Genomic DNA, 20,586 nt, shown 5'->3' with positions numbered 1-20,586 from the left:
ACAGAACAACCTCCAAAAACTTATTACAACCCCTAAAGAATGTAAAAATTAATTTTCTCCGCAACCCGGTCCGCTTGAGCCCGCGTTATTGACCGCGTACTTGTGACGTAGTATTCGTTATTCATCTCTGCATATTTTCAACTAAATCTAGTGTTACTAGTACTTCGATCGGTCTTCTCACTAAAATGAAACGAAACCATAGGCATAATGGAAATGGAATACTGTGCATTGGGAGTCCGCCGCTTCCTGTCAGGGAATCGTTGCGTGCCATCAGCTGCGTCTCAAACATTTTTTGCAACAGCAATTTTTAAACCAGCGGTAAGCAACGCAAGATTATGCTACACTTCATTAGCTTGTACATGACATATTTATCCCTGTCGTTCCCAATCCTTTAAGTTTTGGCCTTTCACAAATTTCTCACTGCACTGACATCGACAACCAAGGCAACGAGAGAGAGGCTACAAACTGACTTGCATAACATTGGTGTATTTCACATTCCTGTGAGTAAAGAAGTCCCTTCGAATCGTCATGAAGGATGGTGAAGCAAGGAATCCAGATTTACGCCAGAGCAAAGCCGACGAAGCAAAAGACAGGGGTAACTTAGCTTGTACTGATAATAATAATAATGGCCGCCAGTTACATGTACATGTTGATTCATTTTAAGCAAGATTCGATAATTTGTTGCCATTATTGTTTGATAAGCCTATTTATACAAAATGAAAAAAGGAATGAACTGTCCAGATAATTTGTAAGGAAATCTGAAATTATCCAAATTAGAAAATAAAATTTACAACAGGTTAAAAACGTTGTAGGGGGATTTTTGGCACGGTACTAATTATAAGCTTACCCCCAGCTTTTCACAACGAGATCCCTTTATTATTTTTACATAAAGAAATAATTCTTGAAAAAGTGTATTGTGCAAGCCATTCGTGAAGGATTATAAATTACCACTTTAACTTTGAAACTATCACAATTTGTGTTTCAAAAAAATTTACGGATTTTACAGAATCGTTTTTCTCTGAATGTTCTTCAATTATTTAGGTCAGTTTATTTGGTTCTTGACTAATTTGGTTTAAACAAAGTTCTCTTTGATGCCCCAAACATTTGGTTTTTCTCTGATTTTAATGTATCACTTCCTGTAAACCCACTGAAGTGAAATTTAACCAGCAGACATCACCTGACTTGACGTTTAAGTCTTTGAAATATTAATTCTTTTTTAAGGAACTAATAGATTGCTTTCTGCTTTTAAGCTTTATGAAGTTTTCGAAGATGAGGGTGGAAATTCTTCTATTTCCTTCACTGTTCCTAAAGATCTAGCTGATGGCTATATCAACAACAAGAGAGAAGTTTATAAATTTAGGTTTGTAGTTAATTTATATAAGGAATTGGTAGCTGATCTACCTGTTGAGTAAATGATATTTAAAACAAACACAAATCCATTTGATACAGTGCTGTGGGAACAAGACTTAAAGGTGCTATATAGTGATATTTTGGGGAGTGTTACATGTATGAGCAAAATACAAAAAATAAAAACCTTAAGAAAGAAGGCTCAAAATAGGGGTACCCAAAATTGTGTTTGAAGGACTCTCTTGGCTAAAATTACTAGACTCTAGGTGTCATTTTCCAGTTTCTGCAAACAGCTTCATGCAAGTAAATTTATTGCAGCAAATGACTTTGACAAGAGCAACTGACTTAACCCTTTAACTTCTGGATCGATTTTTTAATTGTCCTTGCTGTGAACCATACAATTCTTATAATGTTAGTTCAGAGAATTTAGTATTGGATCAACCAATTATCCACAAATTAATATTTTTCTTTATTCTCATTACTTATCTGGTTGATATTGTATTGATAATGTAAGGAGAAATTCTGTCTTGGTCACTCATGGGAGTTAAAGGGTTAAAAGAAATCATCAGCAAAAACATCCTTTGTCAGTTCAAGTGCATGGGCATTTAAAGGGTTGCTACATGCGAGTACCTTATGGCACTGTTGGATGGCAAAGAGATTTATGTATGTGAGAAAACCAAGACAGAAAAGGCAATGAGAGGCTTTATAAATGTTAAGTTTGAAGTGAGGTTCCAACTTCATGCCCTTTTATTGCCTTAATTGCCTTCCTGGTTTTTGTTTTTTCAGTGGGTACAATTTTTCACAGCCCATGTATTACTTAGACACAAATATTATGTGTCAAGGGGTTAAGTTTCTGGATCAATATCAGTATCTGGGCAACTGCCCACCTACCCCTCCCCTAACCCAACATTAACCTTAACTTGTTGTCAATTGACTGTTGTTGGGTTAGGGGAGGGGTAGGTGGGCAGTTGCCCAGATACTGATATTGATCCAAGTTTCCAAGTAAACTGTTGCTGCATCGGTAGGAGAGTATAACAGGGTAATTAAGTATTATCAACTGAGTTGATAACTTAAATACTGGCCACTGTTGAGAGTTTTAAAGCTGACATTTTTGAGTGTTAGCCCTTTGTAATTGCAAATTGAAATGATTTCCTCTGACAAAGGGCTAATGCTGGAAATGTCAGCTTTGAAACTCTTTATGGTGGCCAATATTTATGTTATCAACTCAGTTGATGATACTAAATTACCCTCACCCCTGTTATACATTTTATGTGGTAAACTGCTTTGAAAATGAGGGCTTTTTAAAAAGAAAAAAACAAAACAAAACAAAAATTACAGTACATCATTCAATATCATTATTAAGAGTTTCAAAGAGATTTTCAAAGTTAACCTTATTGTTAGTATTGTTCTGCAATATTCTATGTTGTTGGTATTTAAGTTACTCATGTAATTTCATAAACTTTTGTTTCTGTTTAAAATAAATCTAATAGGTTCAATAAAGTGTTTGATCAAGACTGCAAGCAAGATGAGGTTTTTGAAGAAGTTGCACAAGGAGTTATAGACAAGTAAGGATACTGTGTATATAATTGGATTGTGTCTCAGTCTAAACCCTTTAAACCTTATGAGTGACTAGCATTGAATTTCTCCCTATATATATTACCCCTGAATCACATGTTGAGGTCATGAGAATAAAGGAAATGATCACCAATGAAAGAAGTATTTGATTGGCAAACAAATTCTCCCTGTCAGCACCTTAGGAGATGTATAAAGAACAGTATGGAGAATATGCATACTGATGTTAGGGTTTTAAGGGTTAAAGTTGATTATGCTGAATAGCTTAATGTTCATTTGAACAGAGTAAGAGAAAAATACAGTCATGCAGGCTGAAATTTTTGTTCTTTTGTGAATGAAAGTGCATTGTCAAGAATGTTGGTGAGTCAAATAAAAAGCACAGGCTGTTTGTAATATAAAGGCACTCATATCTTAATATTTAGATTGTTACGAGGAGTACAATTAGTTGTACAATGCATGATGCTCCAACTGAGAGTGAATATCTTATTTCTGAGTTGCTGTTGGCTTGTTTCTTTCAGTGTCTTGACTGGTTACAATGGAACAATCTTTGCATATGGTCAGGTACATGAACACAGGCCCACAAATATTACAGTATCTTTGCCATCCTTATGGTCTATCTCTAGCCACCTAAAGTATTTGAAATGTGCTATATACTAAGTGCATGATTGTGTTCAAGATGATATGATAATCATGCTCTTTTCCATAAGCTCCATGCATATCTGCAAGGTGTGGCTGTGCTTTTGCAGTGTGGTAAATGTTACATAAACTAAACAGTTACTGTTTATCTTGCATGTAGACAGGATCTGGTAAGACATTTACAATCACAGGAGGCGCTGAGCGTTACGTTGATAGAGGATTAATTCCAAGATCACTTTCTTACATCTTTGAGTATTTTGAGAAGGTTGGTAACTTTGTTTGTTGTTTGGTTATGTCATCAATGTTAAATATTGATAATTCTTCATGGCAACTTCCTCTTTATCAAATTAAAATAGTCTATGAGTTTTTAATTTTCCTTACTAAATTACCTTGCACACTTTTTGCATTTTATCTGGGATTTGATGCATGTGCTCCATTAGCCTATAAGAATGCAGAATTGTCATGCTGTGTACTATTAACAATGCAAGCTATCCATTAGGTAATAGGTTTTTTTTTGTCACCAGCATCCAGGCACAGTGTTCACTGCTCATATATCTTATCTTGAGATCTACAATGAAAATGGGTACGATCTTTTGGACCCCAAACATGAGGCTTGCAAGCTGGAAGATTTACCGTGAGTGAGAGCCTATTATTTCAAAATTATGCAAATTTAGTATGCAACCTCTTGACCATTTGTAACAGCTGGCTGATTTCTGAATGGTTTCAAGGGTTCTGGCAACTTTTTAAAGTGATGGAAATTTTGGAAAAACTGTTAAGATGATTTTGTGATTAAAAAAAGCCAATGTTAGTTACCTTTAGTACTTCTTTTAGGGTAAATAAACTAACAAAATCTTTTTTTTTACTTATTACTTAGTATGAAAATAATCTTATAATTTTAGTTCGATTGAGAATATGGTATGAAATCAAACACTTTCCTCCAGTTGATGTTTTTTTTTTATTCTTGGCATCTTTCTGCTCGGAAATTTATTGATAATGCAAGGAGAAATTCATTTCTGGTCAATCTTGGGTCTGTGAACATGGTTAACTGACAGGCTTTCTTCTCCTCCACAGCAAAGTAAACTTATTTGAAGACAGTGACAATAATGTCCATCTCAAGAATCTTTCCCTTCACCAAGCAAGCAATGAAGAGGAAGGTGAGATGAAGTGTTTAGATGCAGTTTTCACCATTAAGTAGGAATCTTCCTGTAAACTGATGTGAGAAGTTACTGGAGATATTTCCGAACGATGGCAGTGTGTACAATGCGTCAGTGACTAACCTGTGTACACGGAAAATGGAGCTCAATCAAGTTGTTAATGCCAATGTTGAAGAATTGCATGATTTTCAGCATACATTTAGTTCTGAGCGAACTGCCTTGTGTGTCTTAACTGTATTTATTTAGTGACTGATTCTATTTTTGCTCTTTTTAGCTCTCAATTTGTTGTTTCTTGGGGACACAAACAGGATGATAGCCGAGGTGAGTTACTGTATTGTGAGGCAATATTTTTAATAAGAGAAAATGCGCACGTGGTATTAGCCCGTTTTAAAGATTTTCCAGTTTTCTCAAACCTATAGATATCGTTAACAACGTGCACAAGAATTATTAGATCATCTGATAAGTTAGATCCTTGATTCTGGAAAAAAGCGCTGTTCGTCCCCTGATTATCTCTTATCCCGCATTTCTGACCTCTGTTCCCGCACCTTTGATCACTTATCCCGTACACCTTGTTACTAACTTGTAATACGATTGAGGTATAAAATCGTTCCTCTCTACACACTTGTTACCATTATGACTGAATGAGAGCGACGGCATTTCCCGATTGTACAACCTTTTCATCTGATCATTTTCGTATTTCGGTTATTTCTTATTTCGATTGTAAACCTTTTAACACTACAGACACCAATGAATCAAGCGTCGACCAGATCACATTGTATTTTCACCATCCATATCTCCACCCGTGATCCAGGATCAGCGACCATCAGACGAGCCAAGCTTCACTTGGTTGACCTTGCAGGGTAAACAGACGATATGAAACGTTATTGCACGCCGCTGTAGTTCTGAAACATTTTAAGAAACTGGCGGAGCTCTCTTTGTTTGTTTATTTATTTAACTATTGTTTTGTACGTATAGGTCTGAGAGAGTTGGCAAGACCAATGTCGGAGGAACCTTGCTAACAGAAGCCAAGTATATCAATTTGTCACTTCACTACCTTGAACAGGTGAATGCGTCACGCAATTTTGAAAATAAGGGGATGTAAGAGTTAACGAACGAACATGGAAAGGATGTAACATAGAAAGAATGAAACAAACAAGCGATCAGTTAAGCGAACGATAGAACGAAAGATCGCATGACGCAGTTCAAACAAAAGAACGAAAGATCGAATAGACTCAGGGATGAATGAAGAAACGAACTCACAGACTTCGAAATTATCTTTATTTCAATAATCTGTTGTATTCCCAGGTGATAGTGGCGTTATCAGAGAAGTCAAGAAGCCACATCCCATACAGAAACTCGATGATGACGTCAGTCCTTAGAGACAGGTGAACATATTTTGAAAAAATTCAAGTCGCTGTTAAGGTAACTGGTTAAGGTAGCTGGTGTCCCGGCGGAGTCAGGCCCCGGTCGAACTCCGCTAGCGGACATAGACACCCCCCAGTCCAAAGTAAGGTGGCAGATGTGAACCCTCACTCGATGATTTGGACTCTCTCCCCCTCCCCCTTACCAAATTGTTTTTTCGGTTTTCTCCCCATCATGAATCTGGCGTACCATAAGTTCTTCTATGAGATCCCATGGTATTTTTAGGTCAAATCTAGTACTTATGCTTATTTGTTGTTTCTGTTGCAGTCTCGGAGGGAATTGCATGACGTCCATGATAGCAACTTGCTCCCTTGATAGGAAAAACTTAGATGTAAGTTGCATTATTATCATCGTTACCGTTAAATATCTCTCGTCTACAATGTTTCATTGCTGCACTCGAATGTCTGTACAGTTTATTACCAATGCTGCGTCGCTAAGAAAAACAAGAAAACATTATGAAGTATGTCACTTCGATCAAGACAGAATCGTCGCATTGAATCTGACGAGCGCTTTCGACGCTCAGAAGATTTTCTTGCAGGGAAAGTTTGAGCGAACTTAGGAGAGCAATGCGAAAAATCGCCGCCGAAAGCAGGTTGGAGCACGGCAAAAAGTTGAAAGTGAGCTTGGCGAAAGGTTGACAAGAGCTTGACAGGAAGTCGACCAGAGCAAGACAAGAACTTAACGACAGCTTTACGAGTGCGCGAATTTCGATCGTCAGGAAGCGTGATCGCATCGGTGCTGCACGAGCTATCAAAGAGACAAAGCAACCATTTTTTGTCTTTCTAATTATTTTATCTGACTGTCATATTTAATCCGTACATTGTAGAGATATTTTTAGACACTGAATGATGTAAGACTTAGAGATTTCATCTGTAGTGTAGAGATGAAGAAAGAATGGAGGGCACTTTCTTTTTTGTTCCATAGGAATCCATTTCAACTTGTAGATTTGCGCAGCGAGTGGCCATGATCAAGAATGATGTACTGCTCAACGAGGAGATTGATCCTAAACTGGTCAGTGAAATTAATTGATTTTTTATGGAAGAAAATAGTGGCTCATTGGATTGAAAGAAATTTGTTTTGCTGTGACTTTTATTCCTTCGAACTCTGGCGTGTATCAGGTCCATCAGTATTTTTTGTGCTGCTTGTGAGAAATGCGAAATGCAAACGTGGTTGAAAATATACAATGTCTGACTTTAAGTAATTGCGAGAGTCAAAAAGAAAATTCGGAATCAGTTTGGTTTTAGCTCACTACGCTTTGTACTTTTGGCCAGAAACCCTCCAATTCTCTCTGAACCAATTAGTTGCAAAACTCATAGATTTTCGTCTATCAGGCTCTTCTGTGCTCGATCGATGTGCTTAGGATTATTTACTTTGGGTTCTCAAACAAAGCTCCATTTGATTGTTTTTTCCTTTTTTATTTTTTTGTTGAGCGGCTGTTGTGACTAATTGGGGTGAGATTTTACGTTCGTCAATCGAAAAGCGCTCCATGTAAACAATATCGATCTTTGTTTGTTTTGTTATCGTACTATAGTTGATTGCTCAACTCAAGGCGGAAGTGCAGAGACTCAAAGATGAACTTGCGATGTCCACAGGACAAGAATACACTGGCGAGCTAACGGAAGATGAATTGGATAGGTGCCGTTTGTATTTTTGTTCTCAAGTCATCATTTAGGCTTGCGTTTATTCACGTTCCAAGTGGTGGATATGATGTAATGAAGTTAGCAAATTGTTTCCCTTTAGACTGCGCAGAATGGTGAAAAGTTACATCGAAGATTCTGATCCGGAATCATCCCTCAGTGTTGGAGCTGACATGAGAAAGATCAACTACTGCTTCCAGCTACTCAAAGTAAGTCATCAAAGAGTCTTGTGAGCTCAGTCTTAAATTTTAGTAGAGCCATAATATATATACCCCGTTTGCAGTTTGTGATTTGTGTGGACCATTTGATCGGTTTACTAAAAGCGGTAGATAGAACGAAGGAGCATTAGGATAGTTCCTCTGTGCCGACCGCCTTGCACAATATTTGTTCTTTTATACTTTGATTTCTTCCTGCAGAATCACGTGTTGGAGAAGAGCAAGAAGAACCCATCTCCTCCCCCACAAAGGTAAAGTTTTCTCAGTATGTTTCAGGTTTCCTAAGCAGTTGCATTCATGAACGTTGTATGATGGCCTGTTGATCAGTGCTCTCGACTGGAGTAAACTGGTACCTAGCCGAGCTGTCGGTGGCTCGAGTGCTAGTCGGGAAGTTATGTTGTGTTCTTAGGCAAGACAATTTACACTCACATGCCTTCCCAAAAAACCGCCAGCTCTGTGAGCCTTTGTAGTTTCTAACCTCAGCGCAGTTTAGTGAGTAGAATCATGCTTTCTTTGTCTTTCGCTCTCTCACATGTAGGACTCCAGCAATTGATGGCGTCCTCGACAGCAGTTACTTAGGCAACCATACTGAAGTGAACAAGCTTAAGGAGCTCATTCGACAGCGAGATAATGAGATCAATATCCTTTATCATCGGTTTGAAAAGAGGTATTGGTATAACAGCTGGTTATGTTGTGGCTGTATGAACTGGCTCACACGTGGCTATGTCTTGTTAGGCTCCTAAAGGAGTGCTCTACGATGTTTATTAAGTTCGGCTCTGCAACGCGCAAAATTGCTCTTAATTTATTGAGGTTTCATGAAATGGTAGTTCGGAAAGATAGAAAAACATCTTTACGAGTAAACTGTGGAGACATGTCTAATGTTGTATTGTTTTAGTACGCTCTTTTATGGGGACTATCCGCTGTTTGTTTGTGTTTGTTTGTGTTCCTTGTTTCAACTGGCAAATCTTTAATGTTGCAAACAGTTGTCGGTGAGTGCGAAAAAGTTCTGCTTTACCCTTTGAATTTCTGTTCATCAGTTGATAAATATGCACAGGCTTGCTTAGGTGATCAAAAAAATTTCGCCTCAGGTACATTGTCAGGTAAACAAGGGACGGGAATAGATATAATTACTGTTACATATAGTGTGTAGGGCAATACAAACGATACTTAGCGCTAATAATAAGAATTATTTTAGTGAAAACTTAAACGCTTAACAAAAGACTAGAATTCTGCTTTACTTTAACCTGTGATAACCACATAACCTTCCATTTACTTTCGATCTCTAAAAGCGATAAACGTTAACCATTGCAATTCACAATTTTTAAACACAAGTTTTACTTTAATGTAACCTAAAACGTAACAATGGACAATAAACTTCTAATCAAATAATTAAAACGGTTCTTTGCGTGGTAGCGGCATCAGTAAAGTTCTATGCCCTTGATCGAATTCTTGAAATAAAGTTAAACCTGTGGCCAACGTGCTTTAAAAGTTTTAGGATCGTTAGAGAGCTGCGTTGCTCATAAATTCTTGCTTTAAAACCAGTATTTATGGTTCTTCTGTAACAAAGCGGTCAAGCAGCACATCAAGTAAACAGCAATGAAATATCGCTAGGAAAACTAACTTTGACAAACCTGTGTTTCTAAGGCTGAACTGGGAAACTACTGGATTGACTAGCCGCGTTGCGTTGTTCGCGAGCGCGACTGTGGAGAGATTCACAAACCTGTTTAAACTGGATGAACTAGATGAGAGTTCCAAGTTGACCAAGGAAGAGCACAGCCGATACCTCACGAACACGCATGAGGAAGAAGATGCGTTTATCGGACAGATGGACCGAGAGGCGACTCTCACGCTCGGGAAACTGTCGGCCGATGTGGAGAATTTTACGCTGAGAGAGCTGAAGCAGATTCACAGGCGTTCACGAGTGGCTATCGAGGCTGGAATGACAAATAACTTGCATGTTCACAAGCATATTATCAAATTGTTGGAAAGTCATGTTGTGTTTGATTCGGAACGGCATCAAATGTGGTTGTTAGATATCGCTCGGAAAGAAGTGATAGCAGGTTACAAAACAGCGTTAGAGCGCTGCTCCACTTCTCACGACAGGCTCAGAGACGCCGAAAAACAAAGATTACAAGCTGAGGAGGATTACATCGAAGCTGTGATGGTATTGAATCGAGCAGAGCAAGAGAAAAAGAAAGTTATAGCCGTGATTGAAACCCAACAAGATGGCGGGAGTAGAAGGAGGACGACATCCATGTGAACGGAGCAAAAGTTTATGAGAACGCCGTATCTGTATCGTAATTGTCTATTTCGTGCAGCACTTGGTGTAGTTCAATGCTTTCAATAGAGAAAGTGGGCGCACTGGAACTTGATTTAAAAGTCAACAACTGTTGTTTAGTCTCGGAGAGTTAGTGTTCGACCGTCTTTGCAGAGAGCGATTTCACCAAGAGCGGGGCCAAGTTGGCCTTACAGCTGAATAACTTTGTAGTCTAAACCATGCAAAATAATTCGTTGTCTTTTAAAGATAAAACGTTGGTATCGCTGGTTTTCATCATTTCGCCCTAAATTATTGCTACAAATTGAACAAACTTGCCGCGAGGCGCTTTTGAACCTTAGGTAACTCTGTGATTGCGTCGGATTCTGTGGCTGATAAAAAGGTTTCTTTTCTAAAAACAAAAATTCAACCCATAGAATAATTGTATTTTCTGTTAAATTTAACGAGAGTCTACAAAGGGTAACATGAGTAAAGAACCTTTTTTCAAGAAAGGCGAATAAATGAAACTAATATTTCGTAGGAAAACAGTAAGAAAGAAAATGACAAGGCTCACGATTTAAAATAAAAACGTGAATAAAACATGCATTCTAAACATAAAATTATACACCGTAAACATAAAGGCGTTAGTGCTGGTCTTGTAGTTGAGTTTTTAAGAGCAGAAAAGCTAAAATAATCAGTTTTGCGCATCGGAAAAAAAGGCGGGAAAGCATCAGTAGGGGCCAATGAGAGGCTAAAGTAAACAACGTGTGTGACCTCACGCACCGACTCGGTCACCCACGTTTTCCCGCGCTTCGGGCAGTGTGCTTGAGTTCCCATTGGCTGTTTGTTGTGTTGTCTCTTTTCTGATTGGTCGTTGTGTTTAATTTTTAGTTTGGTATTCGACATCAATCGAGACGCTCTTTTGAGGGAGATATCCTAAATTCCTTTGTGCAAAACCAGGTGCCCAAAGTATATCACTGGTGTTCTGTTTCACGATCAATACTTGTGGTTCTTGTATATAAACGCAGCAAAGCAAAGAGTATTTCATTCGAAGGTGTCAACCGTGACAGATGCCTTTTGAAAACTGGGAAGCCCTGAAAATTGAGAGAGCCGCGTTTCATTTCGGTTATGTTCTTAAGCATTATTGAACGTTTTCAATCGAAGAAGTTTATATCAAGATATGATTTGAATGTAGATGGAAAGGGTGCGAATCGGAACTCAGTAGAGTTTTTCTTTATTGATGAGACATCCGAGCACCAAAATGAAAGTTTATTTTTCTTTCTTTTGTAACGCTTTGTAAGCTATTTTCCAGTTGATCACTGGTTTCCTCTATGTTTGTTTGACAATGTGTTTCTCCTTGGGTGATAATTCTTTAACTGCATCGTAAACTTAACACGTTTCCACTTCATGATAACTCACTCAGTCTCCTGTCTTCAGTCAAAAGTGAGACTTGTTGTAGAGCATATTAACTGCTTTTTGGACAAGTTTCATGAACCAAATCCAAAGTTAATACAATGGCCAATCAGAGGGAAGATTTATTTGCAAGGAGCCAATGAAAACTAAAAACGAATTCATGTGACTGGTGATTTGCGCGGGAAAAAGCGAGTGGGAGTCGCGGTTAGTTTTACTTCTGCATCTGGTTTGTCGAGGTGTCACGAATTGACCAGTCATTTGAGGAGATGCTCTGACAAACAAATCAACTAACAGCTAAAGAAAAAAGAGATTGGAATATATCGCTTCATTTAATTACCGGGCCTTGGCATGAAAGTAGGTAATAAGGAAGATGGAATGCTGGTACCAGTGGTCAGCCGGTACTGAATTACAAGTTATTACCATGGTTGAGTAGCTACCTATCTACCACGAGGATTTGGATTTGGTTACAATTTGCAAATTTAACAATGGCAACGTGAATTGTGTTTTTTAACTGTTTCTGGATTCGAGAACAAGCACAATAACGAATTCGATGTTCTTGGATATCAGCGTAAAAAAAGGCGACGTTTTCTTGTCAAAAAAACCCCAAACCGTTCAACCAAAAACGCCGCCTATCTGCGCGCACTTATTTTTACGTTGGCTTTCTTTTTATATCTGACATGCGCACTGTCAACTAACAATTTTCACGTTAGTCGTTGGCACTGCAGTATGTCACTATCAAGTTACTTCGTTGGTGTACACGTTTTTTGTGGTATTTTATCCTTCGTAATGAGCTTTGAGAGTCACTGCTTTGATCTGATCTGTTACTATAATTTGAAATGAGATATTGACTTAACTACTGTTCAGATATCTTAGTAGGCATGCTGAAGAAGGAGAAGAAGCGCACGGCTGAGTTAGAGAAGCAAGGTGGCGGCCGACTTCTGGACGGTATGGGCGCGGCACCGGATGGGATCAGACGGAGCGCCAGTCAGTCGCAAAGTGACGACTCAGAGAACGAACTGTCGAAGATGAGAGCTGCGAGCAGAACACGTGTGAGAGACAGGCCGTCGTCTGATACCACTGAGGTCTGATTGAATAATTATTTCCTCCCTAGCCATTAAAAAATTGTGGAGTGTTCACCTATTAACGTATCATGTTAGCGAAAGTTTTCAGACTTCACTAGAGGTGTGATATGTAGACGACGATACGACCATAATGAGAGGGTTGAGAGGGAGAAACACTTTTTGTTAAATGTTCATCCACAGCCAACAAATTAGGAATTCACGTAGCTCTAAAGAGATCTGTAAAGTTTTTCTTTTGTGAGTTTGTTCTTAAGCTCTCGGGAGTGAGTTAAGGCGCCCTATTTCGCACTTTTCTCGATTAGAATCCCTCCGAACGAAATCCAAGGTTTATCTCCTGTTTCGTTCCACAAGAAACTTGTTTGGATTTTAATCTTTGTGGGCGACTTTTCAATCAGCGTTTGTCGTTGTCGTAGATTAGTATTAATTCTCTGCTTTTCTCAGAACAACTAGAACTCTATAGGCACTGGGGAGAAAATGAGAAAAACTCGGCTCCGCCTTGTGAGTTGATGGAGGTTCTTCCGAGTGGGTGCGTTTTCCGCGAGGTTTAATCGCGGATAGTCAATGCGGGTTTTTATCTTTTGTTCCTTTTAGAATCGTCAGCACCCTCAAGCACCTGGTGATGATCCAACTAATCACAGACCTCCATCTGCTTACAGAAGGAAACTTGGTGGGTGAAATAGCGAAAGCTTCGTTTGTGTTGCAATCAGTCCTGATTTAACATTGATTTCACCCTACCAAGCATCCGCTCTGATCCGCACTACTATAAATGAAGAACTCATTTGAAACAAAACAGAAAAAAGAATCCTCGAGGGTACGGCCTTAAAAATTGGGGCAAAACGATACATTACTTAAAGTACATGTATCATAATAAAGGTTGTAGCGTTTGATGAAAAAATGTTCTTTGCACATGACAAGTTTAGCATTTCCGATGCGTGAATGTCTTCTGTGCATTGGTCATCCTCTTTTGCGTTCAACTTCTTTATCTCTACCACTCTTAAGAGCGAGTTTCCGGCAGACTCCTTTCCTCGGCGAAAACGGCAAAAGCTGTTTCAGTTACTGTAATGTTTTGTTCTACATTCTAGATGAGATGTCTGTCGGACGAAAAGAAGCTTTTGAGACGTTCCGCCGAGACTATCCTCACAACGACACGATAGAGGAAAATAAACAAACACTCAAGCAAAGGTTATTGTCTCGGACTGATTGTTTGCTGCTCTTCCTTTAACTTCTCTTGAGAATTTAAGTTGAAAACTTAAGAGAATCTTGTACCTGATCATTCTGATGACCCCACTATTAGAATGGATTGAAGAAGTATTCACATTTGATTGCGTCTTTTGTTTTCAGATACGCTGAGGCCAAACGGCTTGGAGAGCAAGTGAATTCTTCGCGACAAAAGATCAGTAAGTCTTGTCTGCTAACGAGAGCGACTATCGCCCTTCATGTACATCACAGTCGTACAGACAGTCGTCTCTTCATGTACAGGCAGTCGTCTACCTTGCTTGCATGATTTGTGACCTTTTTCAGAGAGTGTGTATCTTTAAAGTGACTTTTTTAAATTCCAGATTCTATCAAAACTCAAATCGAGCAACAAAGAGTTCGCCGATCGATGCAAGGTACTGTCTAAGTTAAGTTCTTTTGCAAGATGTACACTGTAAATAGCTACCGCTACTGTCTCACTCGTTTCGCAAAAGCCTTTGTGTCAATGATCTGTCAACAATATTTTTCGTTAACCTAAAGGTTTTGTAAACGGCACCGAAGGAATAGATGATGTGGACCCTGTAGAGCAGAGCCTGAGGCAAGCTATTGAAGAAGAGAAAGCCAAGTAAGTGAATGGCGTGGATTTCATGAATGTTCCAAAGCCTTACGTTCGTCGTTGAATTTGAGTTGTGCTAGTCTTCAAATAAGTGAATTCAAATTTCGTATGAAGTGCCTTCGATGGAAATCGGTGACAGAATATTCCTATTTGTTACAGAACAAACTATCCTAGTATTTAGCACACATTACGGATTTCCCGCGCTTTTCATTAGCCACGCGTTTTTCCGCGCGTGAAGGGTACCTTGTGATTTCATGCGTCTGCCATCAGTCAAGCTTTTCCCGCGGTTTCATTTATGACCATTTTTGGCTTCGAGATGAGGTCATCTCTTAGATGGCCACACTGTTAGAATGTCTGTGCTGCCCTGTGCTTTAATAAACTTGCACGTCAACAGACGAAGGATTGGTAGTAGTTGGTGAAGATCTACTGAGTGCGTGAACCTTAAACAACAGAGTGAGTAACGATCTGTAGCAGATATACAGTAAGCAAGCCTTCTCGTACTTAAATTAAATTTATTTTTGCCCATTAATTACCTTAGATATAAGGACAGTTTCACTCGTCTTCGATCCCTGAAAACTGAGATCGAGCATCTTCAACATCTGCTGGAAAAAGCCAAAGTTAAGATGCAGAAAGATTTCGAAATATGGTGGGCAGAACAGGCGGCGTTCAACCAGGTTTGTTTTAATTTTATGAGGCCCGTGCGCTGCCTCTCGTTCAATTCTGCGATTTGTCTCTCCTACGCTGTTATCTGTGACTTTATTCTCAGAGACGTGATCGAACTTTGAATTTAAAAGCGCTCATATCACTTAAAACTTCTGTCTCTTACCTCGTATCCTTCCTTCCTTCCATCTAAATATGTTGATATACTAATGTGTTAAGGCTTATAGCATAAATCACACCAAAGAGCGAAAATGACTATCGTATGCCACGTGAATAGGAGTTTAAGATTTTGGTGGAGTTGGATAGAAGTTCCTGGAAGAAATTTATTCCATGCTACTTTGTATATGATATAGATATTACTATTTTGCTTCTAATTCTATTTGTATTTACAAACCAAACTTTCCTCCTCAGACGCCCGATGAAGTTCGAGCAGCATGGAAGACCCCTCCGATATCGCCCGTTAGACCTCCGTCCGCTTCTCGAAGACGTGATTTAGACCCGGGTGGCACGTCGAATCCCCGAGATGAGTCCTCTCGCAGCGCAAGACCCGCAAAATTCGTGTCCAAGCTACGAGCTGAAGCACAGCTGGCAGCCATGGGAGCCGTGTCATCCTCTGTCAGTAGGCCCCCAGTGCACCCCTCAAGTTCAGATAGTGGCCTTAGTAGCTGGTCACAATCTGCAGCTACTGCAACAGCGGCTGAGGAATTGAGCGGAGGCCATGCTGGACGAAGTAAATCAGGGTATGGAGCTACTCGATATGTATTGAGCATAATTTGAGCACACTAAATTAACTGTAAAACAAAATTACGTCAGCGTTATACAACGTGCAAAGAGCGTATCATCCTTACAGCTAACACTGAAGAAATATCACCGACAACTGATGGTCTGCCATACAGCTATCTCTGACGTCATCAACAACGAAGGAATCAGTTACTTTCGAATTACTTGTGTAGATGCAAGATGAAATGACTTTGTCAATGTTCGTCTTTCTTCTTCACGAAAAGATTCAAATGGAACTGACGCCCTGAGGTTAAGCGAGCAGACAAGTCCAAGGAAGTCGCTAATGTGTGTGCACATGCATTGTGTTATGTAGTGTTTAAATTTCTTTGCATTGGTTGGTTTCTGCCTCTGTTTAGTGGCGTAAAATTTCGAAGTGATTGTCTCAATCAGCTACATCCCTTTATCGTTCGCAGTTCGACAAGTGATGCAAGTTCAAGTTCAGGATCAGTGATGCTAACTGGTGACACTAGAGCTGATGCCGACATCTTGGCTTTTATAAAAGCCAGGCAAAACCTTCTACAGCAAAGAGGTTTGTTAGATTATACGGGAAAATGATTTGTAAACGGAGGGAACAAGCACTTATTCAGGTGTAGTGGTAGAATTAAGGGGAGACTGAAACCTATCTGCCCTGAGCTAAACGGAAGAGATGGTCTCTAGTCTCCCTGTGGGTGCCTGATTTTGGTGTATCGATTCCAATTACCTCGACAAGAAAAGAGATGGGTGGAAAGGGGCGAATTTAGATGTGAAGGGAACGGTGAATGGTGCATGACGAACCTGGAATTTGTTTTTGTTTTTTTTTGTTTGTTTGTAATTTTTAAAAGAAAGTGTAGCTTCTGAAGTGTGGAGCTTAGCGGGAAAAGTTGCAAAAGAGTTCTTCCTGTGAATTACACCATTTACCCACCACAACATTGCAAGAAGAATTATAAAGCAATAATAATATTTTTTACTTCGCGTACAATTAACGTGACACCCAGTCTCTCTTCAAACTTGTCTAAGAAACTGTAAGGCTGCGCAAAAGATATTGCTTCGCCAGTGATGCTTCATATTAGATACTCAGGCAAACAAAAATGTCCCTCCTGTTTTCTACGCCTCTTACGCTCATTTTCTACTTTGTAGGGCATCGATAGCAAAGAAAAGTTACATCATTAAAACTCAGGAACATCTTGATACAGAGGTGACAGACAGTCAGCGATAAGAATGGCGTTCCTTCCATTTCATTGCCATCAACGCACCATGTCAATCAGATAGCCTCGTGATGAGGAAGAGGCAGAAAACAACTAGTAACGGTCAAGATCTGATACGCTTCAAAATCACTGTGTCAGCTTCTGTTTCTACAAATATGGCCAAAAACAAGAACAAATTACAAATTGGCGCAAGAAATAGTAAAATGCACTATTTTATTAAAAGAAATGAACAGATTTGAAACCAGTTAATAATATGTGTGGTCAATTCTGGTTAGGTTTTTGTCATCAGGAAGTAACGCTCTATAGTCCACGAAGTAGGCCTTATTTCAACTACTAGTTCAGTAGTGTTCATAAATGCGAAGATCGCTTCTTTATCAGATAAGATTTTGTTGTCAAAGCTGTATGATCAAGCACAAAAGCGTGCAGGATATTTGACAATTGATTGACCTTCTTTAGTTTCAGCTTGCGTTATGGAGGATTGAAGATCAAGTTTTCATGATTTTTTGCAACTTATAACATCACACGCAAAGATCGCATGGAATACGCATCATATTTATCGCCCTCCTACCATGAATCTTCGTGCATAATATTTTGTCAACCCTTTGCACCCTAACATCAGCATGCATATTCTCCATACTGTTCTCTTATATTTCCTAAGGCAGTGACAAGGAGAATTTGTTTAACAATCAAGAACTTCAATTGTTGATCATTTCTTTTAATTCTCGAGACCTTAATGTTTGATCAAGGGGTGATATTGTAAGGAGAAATTAGATGCTGGTCAGTCTAAGGGGTTCAAAGGGAGATCCATCCTTTCTTTACCCGTATCACGTCACATAAACGTCGTTGCGCTTATTTCAGGTTTTTTCAGTCATTAATTATTAGTTTACCTTTGACCAAGACAACTCCCACTCGCGGTCTTCGAAAAATCACTTTCCCTTAAATTTTCAAAACTTACACTCAAAATCATGTGATTATACCAGCAAGTGTAGCAATGTCCGACAATAAACAACGAAATTGGAAAGAGAAACTTGAAATAATTTTTTTCAAGTGGTGACAGATCGTGAGCAAATATTCAATTCTAAAGAAATACTGCAGTCATTAAGAAAATTCTTGAAACTTAAAAAATCATGCTTATTTGATAAAGATACAAGAAGATGGCCGGCTTTACTCGCAACAAACTATAGTAATAAATGATGGCCGATAAGTTCTTAATTCTATAACGAAAAGGAAACAGTTCTCAAAGAAGTATTGGTCGATAATATTTTTCAAAGAATTCAAGCTTTTCAATAATGTCCCTGGTTTAATTTTGTCAACTGAACTCTATTGCTTTATCAGTTACTTTATCAAACCGTTGGTCATGTGACAGTGTGATCTCACGCTTCGCCATAACATTTAAGTTTTCCCAATGTATAAAATCCTTCTTCGCGCGGGTTATCCAAATCTCCGAATCTCATTTGGGAGTTACTACACCACGGGCGACGAGTGGGGGATGAAGAAAAGACCGACATACGAGTGGTCAGCGGGTAAACATTTAATAATTCATATAGAGACTTATCAGTTATAGTTGCGGAAAACAATAGTCTTCTAAAGCCAAAATGTCAACAGTATACTTCGCTAAATAAAATGTTAAGCAATTTTTCAAAAGTGTTGATGGCACATATGTCTTTTACTGCTGTATTAAACAAAGGAGGTATCTGGAAAGGCATCGGTGGCATTCGGAAAGGCACCAAGAAGAATTATATTTACGTTTTGTAACTTGCTGCGTGACGAAAAAAGAAAACCAAAACCGTGGTCCCCAAATGAATTCTCCCGCCTTGCCCCAAAAAATTTTCAAATTTTCCGCAATTTCACCAGTTCCTATTCGTAAGTCCGGCCAAGCCTATATGGTCATTGGCTCCCGTATAGCCACTAACTATGGCTTATAAATACAGTCATTTAGTGTTAAACTGTAAAACTCCCCGAAGAAGTCTACGACAGTTAAACGAAACGCGTCGGAGAATAAAGAAATTTTACAACTACCGTTCGCAGAGTGCTGCTAACCAGTTTAGTTTTAAAGATTTTTTCTAAAAATGTGGTGCGATAGCTATGGTCAGTTTTTCCATGCAGGTTGTCTGGATGTACCTTCCGCAGAGACGTTGGGGGGCAGAGACACCAACACAACATTTCATTAGCCGTTCGCTTCGAAAGTTTTCATTCCGAGTTCATTTGTTAAATAAAAAAGAAAAAAAACACTTCGAACGGAAAACAGAATTATTTTAACGCCTGGGTCTTTTGAAACGAGTGGCCCTGATTATAAATATTTAAGCATGGTAAATACTGTTAGCCTTAACTTGGCTGTTTCTCGAAGCTCAGTGTTTTCCTACATGCCTTTTTCACGTGAAACGAGGCGATTGAATATATATAAAATACACGAAAAGAACTACAGCAGATGGAAATTTAAAATTTCTTATCTAAAGGCTGTGGATACAAACTTATTAATGACTCTAAAAATATAAAAATCTGGAACGAAATATTTTTAGAGTTGCTTAGCTTTTCATTTTTCCGGAATCGAAAGTCGAGATTGCAAAATTCAAGTGAAAAGCAAACCGACTGTGATTAATGCCTTAAACAAGTCAAGATACTGTTTTTCGTCATACAACAAGTTACTTATCGTAAATATCATTCTTCTTGATGCCTTTCCCGGTGTCACCGATACCTCTGTTGGTTAATATAGCAGTAAAAATATTGTTCCAGTCAAAGCGTTTGGAAAATTGCTTAACTTTTGAATTACCGAAGTATAACCTGGTAACATTTTGTCTTTACAACACGATTGTTTTTTGCGTGTTACAAAACGTAAATATAATTTTTCTTAGTGCTTTTCCGAATGTATTGTTTAATATAGCAGTAAAAGATACATGTGCCATCAACACTTTTGGAAAATTGTTTCACATTTTATTGAGCGAAGTATATTGTTCACATTTCGGCTTTACAACACTATTGCTTTCTGAAACTATAACTGATATGTCTCTATATGAATTATTAAATTTGTTTTCCCGCTGACCACTTGTATTTCGGCCATTTCTTCATCCCCCACTCGTCGCCCGTGATATAGTAACTCCCAAATGAGATTCGGAGATTTGGATAACCCGCGCGAAGAAGGATTTTATACATTAGGAAAACTTAAATGTTAAGTTCTTCTTCTTTCTTTTTTTTAGAAAAGTTTGGTTTGGCTTTGTTGATTCCACACGTTCATTTTCTCGGTTGCCACACTAAATAAACCACTAGGATCCAGTCAGTAATTCTCCCTTCCAAATTCTGTACATATCCTTGCAAACTCGACCGAAAAAGCTGGTGTGAAATTAATACAGTTTCAGGCTAATAAGCTTGCCTGGTCTCACCTTAACTTTGCAGGTAACCCACTGAGATCGCAAGGAGAATTTACAA

General features: G+C 38.8%; 1 protein-coding gene across 1 annotated transcript; it reads left to right on the top strand.

Annotated features, from left to right (window-relative positions):
• The first annotated feature begins 415 nt into the window (after positions 1-415).
• On the top strand, positions 416-18,775 carry LOC131782234 (kinesin-like protein KIF6). The gene is made up of 27 exons (XM_066169721.1): positions 416-595; positions 1,251-1,360; positions 2,838-2,912; positions 3,438-3,480; positions 3,716-3,820; positions 4,080-4,189; positions 4,627-4,709; positions 4,984-5,030; positions 5,451-5,569; positions 5,685-5,772; positions 6,015-6,094; positions 6,399-6,462; positions 7,056-7,142; positions 7,663-7,766; positions 7,872-7,977; positions 8,185-8,234; positions 8,522-8,627; positions 12,520-12,732; positions 13,321-13,396; positions 13,812-13,911; positions 14,071-14,126; positions 14,289-14,339; positions 14,464-14,548; positions 15,078-15,213; positions 15,611-15,939; positions 16,393-16,508; positions 17,096-18,775. Exons 1-27 carry the CDS (start codon positions 536-538, stop codon positions 17,104-17,106), a joined length of 2,610 nt encoding a protein of 869 aa, XP_066025818.1. The 5' UTR covers positions 416-535; the 3' UTR covers positions 17,107-18,775.
• Positions 18,776-20,586: the final 1,811 nt, after the last annotated feature.

This window comes from Pocillopora verrucosa, chromosome 7, assembly GCF_036669915.1.
Source record: "Pocillopora verrucosa isolate sample1 chromosome 7, ASM3666991v2, whole genome shotgun sequence".
Classification (NCBI taxonomy): domain Eukaryota; kingdom Metazoa; phylum Cnidaria; class Anthozoa; order Scleractinia; family Pocilloporidae; genus Pocillopora; species Pocillopora verrucosa.
The sequence above is the reverse complement of the archived record's forward strand: the minus strand, read 5'-3'. Positions and strand labels throughout refer to the sequence as shown.

Coding starts and splice junctions, on each gene's coding strand:
- LOC131782234 (XM_066169721.1), top strand. CDS start 536: ATGGTGAAGCAAGGAATCCAGATTTACGCCAGAGCAAAGCCGACGAAG. Junction 5,031..5,450: donor CAAACAGGATGATAGCCGAG/GTGAGTTACTGT, acceptor TTAACACTACAG/ACACCAATGAATCAAGCGTC. Junction 6,463..7,055: donor TTGATAGGAAAAACTTAGAT/GTAAGTTGCATT, acceptor TTTGTTCCATAG/GAATCCATTTCAACTTGTAG.